Source organism: Frankliniella occidentalis, unplaced genomic scaffold, assembly GCF_000697945.3.
Source record: "Frankliniella occidentalis isolate FOCC.00 unplaced genomic scaffold, Focc_3.1 Scaffold16, whole genome shotgun sequence".
Classification (NCBI taxonomy): domain Eukaryota; kingdom Metazoa; phylum Arthropoda; class Insecta; order Thysanoptera; family Thripidae; genus Frankliniella; species Frankliniella occidentalis.
In genome coordinates, this window is record NW_026267146.1 from 3,429,620 (window position 1) to 3,436,490 (window position 6,871).

At 44.6% G+C, this 6,871-nt stretch overlaps 3 protein-coding genes across 5 annotated transcripts in view; 1 reads left to right on the forward strand and 2 right to left on the reverse strand.

Annotated features, from left to right (window-relative positions):
• The window catches only part of LOC113207704 (uncharacterized), a 15,773-nt gene extending 13,638 nt beyond the window's left edge, over positions 1 to 2,135 (reverse strand). For both annotated transcript variants that reach the window (XR_008010806.1, XM_026424362.2), the window contains exons 1-4: positions 1,674 to 2,135; positions 1,275 to 1,510; positions 920 to 1,192; positions 87 to 834 (exon numbers count right to left, since the gene is read on the reverse strand). Coding sequence is in view for 1 of the 2 variants with exons in the window: in XM_026424362.2 (XP_026280147.1) it covers positions 87 to 834; positions 920 to 1,192; positions 1,275 to 1,510; positions 1,674 to 1,679 (1,263 nt within the window). In the remaining variant the exon portion in view is untranslated. The remainder of the gene's footprint in view (positions 1 to 86; positions 835 to 919; positions 1,193 to 1,274; positions 1,511 to 1,673) is intronic.
• Positions 2,136 to 2,879: 744 nt separating this feature from the next.
• On the reverse strand, positions 2,880 to 4,991 carry LOC113207682 (zinc finger protein 658B-like). Its single transcript, XM_026424335.2, has 2 exons — positions 4,737 to 4,991; positions 2,880 to 4,643 (listed from the first exon to the last, which is right to left on the reverse strand). Exon 2 carries the CDS (start codon positions 4,602 to 4,604, stop codon positions 3,072 to 3,074), a length of 1,533 nt encoding a protein of 510 aa, XP_026280120.1. The 5' UTR covers positions 4,605 to 4,643; positions 4,737 to 4,991; the 3' UTR covers positions 2,880 to 3,071.
• A 31-nt stretch (positions 4,992 to 5,022) lies between these two features.
• Positions 5,023 to 6,455, forward strand: LOC113207705 (uncharacterized). 2 transcript variants are annotated; one of them, XM_026424364.2, is made up of 3 exons: positions 5,023 to 5,229; positions 5,362 to 5,535; positions 5,624 to 6,455. In XM_026424364.2, the coding sequence occupies exons 2-3, from the start codon at positions 5,431 to 5,433 to the stop codon at positions 6,032 to 6,034; spliced, it is 516 nt and encodes a 171-aa protein (XP_026280149.1). In that variant the 5' UTR covers positions 5,023 to 5,229; positions 5,362 to 5,430; the 3' UTR covers positions 6,035 to 6,455. The 2 variants fall into 2 exon arrangements, with proteins under 2 accessions (XP_026280149.1, XP_026280148.1); XM_026424363.2 differs by having other exon boundaries at positions 5,027 to 5,229; positions 5,322 to 5,535.
• The last annotated feature ends 416 nt before the right edge of the window (positions 6,456 to 6,871 follow it).

Sequence of the window (6,871 nt, forward strand, 5' to 3'; positions counted from 1 at the left end):
AATAAATAGAAATAAAAGTCATAGGGTTATGACTGTGGCAATAGCTATGACAACAATAAGTCCTTTCTGTGAATAGAGAAACTTACCACTTTTAGATTCTTATTTGCATTCTCAACCCTATTGGTGGTGTGGTTTCTTAGTGTGTTAACCACAATTCGGTCTTTGAGGCTCCAGGCCTCTTTTGAAAGCAGCCAATTGTTGACAAAATACTGATTCAAAGTCTTGCTTGCTACTTTGTTAAACTGTACAAAATGGACTTGGAATTCAGGATCATCTTCCGCATACATCATGCCCTTAAAGGATTCGATGGCAGCTCCTTTATTTGGGTCTCCTTTAGCAGCTTTCTTCATATTCTTTTCAACATGTACGCTGCAGATGTGCACTTTTGCGTTTGGCATCACAGCTCTAATGGCCCCAATTTCAGAGAAATCCTTGTCCACAACTATGCAATTTGTCTTTTCAAAGATCTCTTGACCACTTTGGACGCAAAAGGCAAGCAGCATGTTTGTCAGCGTTTCTTTCCTCTCGTTGGCAAGGAAAGCATAGCATACTGCCTCGCCTTTCCCTTCACCATTCATTACCTGAATTACACTTACAGGCATCATGTTTTTGTTTATTTTGTATGAAATGTCCATGAGAATGACTTCAGGAAATTTGTGAAGAGCTTTTCTCATCTCTGAGGTCTGAATCAATAAGAAATTAACTTTCTTAGTATCCTTGTTGTAGTCCAACACCGTGGAAGCCTCAGGGTCTTTGTCTTTAATTTCTTGCAATTTAGCAAGGAGCATTTCCTCCTCACTGCGACCCTTGCGGTCGTTTCTAATTTGATTGGTCCTACAATAGGAAAAATTTTATATTACAGATATGTTCTTTTAAATGATTACATTAAATGATAGTAAAAAAAATCAGTAGGTCTTACCGAACATTGCTGATGTCTCTGCTTAAAACAATTTTGTCTCCTTCCCTTGCTTTGATCAAAGGCTTGATCAGCAGAGGCTTGGCTTTCACTTTGTTGAAGTCCTGAACACACTTGATTGTGGCCATTTGCATCTTGCGGACCTTAGGATATCCATCATAGGTAACTTTAGTGCACGGATGGTTGTGCACAATATGAAAAACATCTACGACAAGACATTTTCCTGTTTTAATGAGCTTCAATTCTAGGTACGACTTGCAACCAATCTTGTATGATCTGAAGAGAGGAAATATGCTTTAATTCGGTACACATATTGCCACACAATGGCATGGACAAAGTTCAGAAAGTTGTCACTTACTTTTGCATAGGTCTATCCCCAGTTAAATTGGGGTTAGGCCTCTTGGCCCCAAAGTGTATGCACTCATATCGAATAAAAGAAAATGCCAACTTCTCATCTGCTTCATATGGCGTACTTCTTCGTCTGTTGTACAGACAGAAGTTAGTAGCTTCATACTTCCTAAGAGAAGCCTCAAACTGTTTAATAGATTCATACTCTTGCCCCACTTCCAGAATTGGAGGGTTCTCTTTTTGATCCTTAAAACAATTAAGAACATGTAAATGAGATTAAATTTGAGGTTATGCAAAAGGTGAACCGGTATGTCCCAAGAGAAGAAAGAGTAGATGTGACTTTCTTTGAACATTTTAGAAGACGAAATGAACAGAATTCAATATTTTAATTGATACGCGAATCACTTACCTCCATTCGTCATTAATTGATTTGATGTTACTTGAATGGCCAGAAACACACACAGAAATCCGGAGATAGAACCACGAGCAAGAGCAAGTCCGCGCGAAAACGACAGTGTGCGAGTCACAGTACCAACCCTCAGACAACCCAATTGAATAGAAACACTCAATAACTGAATGACATGGAAAATCCCTTCAAAAAATTATAACTTTTGATCAACATGCTGACATGTATACGCCTATATTGCCTTATTGCGTTCACGAAGCTTGTATTTAAAAGGCGACCAAGCGTCGTGTAAGGATAACCCTGCTGTCTTGAAATGCATTGTGGAACGGCGTTCCAAAAGTAGTGCTTTCCAGCAAATAGCTTCAAGACAAACTAGAATGCTAAAATGTTATAACAGGGCCGGTTTCGCGGACAACAATAACAGAAGCAGACGATGGAATCATTGGTGCAAATAGTGTGAGGCATTGGAGGTGCAAATAGTGTCCCTCTTATTGTTTGCACCTATAGTGCAAACAAATTATGTACTACTATTTGCACTGCAAGATAAGTGCAAATAGCTAATCCAACATTGGTGGTACCTGAACGGGGTGCAAATAATAGTACCTCTGTAATTTGCACCATAGGGTGCAAATAGTTACTACCGTGTACGAACGGATCGGGGAAGGGGAAGGGATAGCTCACCCATCTAGCAGGCCGTGTGGCTTTACCGCTTGGAGACCCGCACCGCGCTCCAGGTGCGCTGCGACCGGCGACTGAGGCTGAGTAGCTGAGTCCGCCAGCCAACTACAGCACGATGTAGAAAGACTACATCTACTAGATCTACATCGTGAACCACAGGCCTCTCCTCCTGGTCCCGGTCACGGAGGCCGGGGGCTCGACCCGCCCCGCGTGACTCGTGTTCGTGGTCCTCGACAGCCTCCAGGATCTCCACCGCCCCCCCCCTTCCCCCTCATCCCACCACTAGCAGGGCTTTCGGAGTCATAAATGTCACCCCCGTGTTCATCCATCCGCATTTCAAACTAATCAGCTTCTGCTCTTGCGACAAAAAATAAAGAAGCAAACGAACAAGTGTGCGAAGAATTCTGATGATGTGCAAACTACTAAGTCTATTTCCAGTGAATTAATAGTGTAGGTGACCTTAGATCCGCCGGGGTCGGGGAGTGCATCATACCAAAATTAAAGAACGCGTAGGATTTACTGGTTCAAGTAAACGTTTTATCGTTTAGAATACAATTTAACCGTACAACAAGCACTGCAAAACACAAGATGTCAAATTGTACACCGTTTTCAGAGCGCTGCACAATCAACAGCGCGTAACCATTACAATGAATGCCTTCGAAGGTGGGCCATCATGCTGCCCGGGTCCACGAATGTCTTGCCGCACTCCGTGCACATGAACGGCTAACCCCCCGCGTGGGTGCGGAGTTGCAGGCTCAGCCCACTCCTGGTTGCAAACTTGTTGCGGCACACGGCGCACTCGAAGGGCTTTTCTCCCGTGTGAGTTCGGAGATGTCTCCTCAGATCGCCAGCGTGCAAACACTTGACGTTGCACTCCGTGCGCTCATACTTCCGCTCTCCGGTGTGAACCCGGAGGTGTGTGCCCAACCTTGCGCCTGTTTTAAATCCCTTGCTGCACACGTTGCACTCGAAGGGCTTTTTTCTGGTGTGGATAAGGCGGTGTTGAGCCAGAGCGCGATGATCCACAAACTTCTTGTCGCACTCGAAGCACTCATACGGCTTTTCTCCCGTGTGCCTTCGCTGATGCGTGCGCAAGTTACCCCTTTGAGTAAATTTCTTGCTGCACACTGGACACTCGAACGGCCTCTCCCCAGTGTGAGTGAGGAGATGAAATTTCAGTGTTTGACCATCGCCAAATTTCTTTTCGCACACACCGCACTCGAACGGCTTCTCGCCCGTGTGGGTACGAAGATGAATTCGAAGACCGTTTTCGGTTGCAAATTTATTGCCGCAGACCGTACATTCAAAGGGCTTCTCTCCAGTGTGAGTTCGATGGTGATCTTTCAGATGCCCACTTTGCGAAAATTTCCTTTCGCACAAGGTACACGCGTATGGCTTCTCTCCGGTGTGCGTCCGGCTATGCAACTGCAGACTTGCTGTGTGCGCAAATGTTTTACTGCACACTTTACACTGATATGGTTTCTCTCCTGTGTGGATACGGGTATGTGAACGCAAAGCTGAGCTACACAAAAATGTCTTTTGGCACTCGGCACACTCGAATGGCTTCTCTCCTGTGTGAGTACGAAGATGGAGACGCAACTTTACACTAGTTCCAAATTTCTTATTGCACAGACTGCACTGAAAAGGCTTCTCCCCTGTATGGCAGCGTTCATGACTTTTTAATTGTCCTGTGCGTGCAAACCTCTTTTTACACACTGTGCACTCGTGTGGCTTTTCTCCCGTGTGCACCAGTAGATGCGAGTTCAGACCACCACTCGTCGCGAATATCTTGTCGCAATAATTACACTCAAAAGGCCTGTCTCCAGTGTGGGTCCGCTGGTGAGACTGAAGGTTACTGCTGTACGCGAATTTCTTGCCGCACACTGAACACTCGAAGGGCTTCTCTCCCGTATGGGTTCTAAGGTGAACTCGGAGCTGGGAATCGCGCTGATATTTCTTCTCACAGATTGAGCACCCGAAAGGCTTCTCTCCCGTGTGGATCAACTGGTGAGCCTGGAGGTTATTGCTCGTCGCGAATTTCTTGCCGCACACTGGACACTCGTACGGCCTCTCTCCCGTATGGGTCCGCTGGTGGGTCTGAAGTTTACTGCTCGTCACGAATTTCTTGTCGCACAATGAACACTCGTACGGCCTCTCTCCCGTGTGCGTTCGGAGGTGAACGCGCAGGTTGGCACGGGTCGAGATCGCCTTGCCGCACTCTTCACACTCGAAGGCCTTCTCTTCCGCTCGCCCCATCGTGGCGGCTGCGTGATGTCCTTGTGTACTCGTTGATCTCTGGTGAAAAGAAGAGAGAAATGACTAAATCTGCCACGTTGTGCTCCGTCGTACTGGCGTCCTCTGGCTGCATACGCCGGCGCTCGTACGTACCTGGTACTCCTCTGGGAGACGAGCTCGCTCTCCTTCACGTCCGTGGAGGCGGTGGCACCCCAGAGGTCCTCGCAGGCGGCGAGTACGGCGACGGGGAGCTACGCGTTCCGAGGGACGGCCTCGCACCTCGCCACACGAGACTGCTGTGCTCGCTGGCTCCTGCGGATGCCTGACGCCTGACTCAGCCGATTGACACTGGCGAGTGCAACTCAACCGCGAGGATGTCTGCGTCAGGGCTGCCAGGTCCGGAGTGAGTCAAGTCGCCAGAGGAGGGCGCTCGAGTCGCCAATCGTCGCCAGCCGCCCAAGTCGCCCCGGCCGCCGTGAGTTTACAGATACATATTGCAATTGCAATCGGGCAAGGCTGTCTCCAACTTAATTCGTCCACTTCCACTTTCACAACAAACAATAATAGATCATTCTCTTGAACATCACAATGCTAAAGATCATATATCAGAGATTATGGAACCTCTCTCCAGGCAGCCCTTTCCTAGGTAATTTTGGATAAATTATACTAACTGTGCAATAAGCACTAATTGACCCAATAACCTGTGCAAGCTTGAACTGTTTTGGTTGAATTATCAAGATCCGGATGCAACAATTTAATTTCGACGATGTTGCTAAAGCATTACATTGAGAGAGCAGCAGAGAGAGTGCTAAAGGGACGGTCAAACGTGTCTCTTCACGACTGTGGCATGATACTGGAGCAGCTCCGAGAGTCCTGCATTGGTGATATCATGCAGAATGAATTTCAATCTGCAGTATGCTGTAAAGAAAAAAATGACGCTGTTGAGGAAACGGTTGGCATTTCATTTACATACCTATGTTGATCGTATTCCTGTGAAGATTAATAATGTTCTTACCTGCCGTGCTCTGAATTTTTTACAGATCATATCCATTGAGGAAGATCTGAAGGCAGATGTTAAGAAATTGGAGATGGATGAAGACAGCAGTCAGGAAAACAATCTTTCGAGTTACTGTAAGCCACAGTTGGAACATGCACCATTTCCTAGGAAGGATGTTCCTGCAATAGTTTTGTGTTGTGTTCGAGGCTCACTATGCAAACTCTGCCGATTGCCATTTAAAGGTCTAGACTGCCTGAAAAACCTTATTGACCACACCAAAGAGAAACACTCTGATAAGGCAAGTCAACATTTTCTGAAAAAAGTCATTGAGGAAAACTCATATGACAAGATGCTTGGTGACGGAATAATGTACTGTACATGTTCAATGTGCATTCGTATTGGAATGGCTAGATTGGACAAAAGGTATGATAAAGCGCGTCGCATGTGTTTATAAACGAGTGCCAAAATAAGGACCGTTTTCAGTCCTGTAGATCAAATTTTCATCCAATTTTTTTGGTAAAACTATACAATATTTTTATCTTAACAAGATGATGTCAGTCCAGGAAGCAGTGTCTTTATGTGGATGAAGTGTAAACACCACACATATAGGTTTCCCAAGAATCTTGCATTTCCTATTTCTTTAAAGGTAACAATTAAGAGTATCTATATCTATTGCCTGGCATGACTGTACAGAAATTTAAAGCCTCATTAGCAAATTATTATTTCATAACTGTTCTTATATCATCATTGAATTTTTTCCCTCTTTTTTTTATGGTCACCTTTTGTTGAAAGTTTTCATTTCATTTCAAGGGTGAGGACTTGTGAAACCATTGTGTCGCATGTAACATTCTGAATAAATCAAGCCTGAACATGGAGTTCTCGTTGGACAATTGCCATTGAAAGACCCATGCAAACATTTTTCAAATTCGTTGTCAAACTCCAGATATGAAACAAATAAATTTAAACCTGGAGAGAGAACTATTATGCCCACATCAAATCCAATTACATTTTTGGGAAGTAGATGAAAAACCGGTTCTTTTAAACATAAAAAGAAGTATAAGGGATGAGAAATAAAGTTTTAGAGCCTTTTGGAGACATGACTTGTTACGGCTCGATATAGGTATGAATAAAACAATTTTGCTCTGGGGAATCTAAATGGTCAAGAAAACACCAATTGTGATAGAGAATTAAGAAACTAGAAGACAACCTCCTCCTTAAGTCACCACAGTGTTCAGTTAATACCAATATAATGAAAAAACACTTAAAAGAAAATTTATCTTCTTAATAAAAA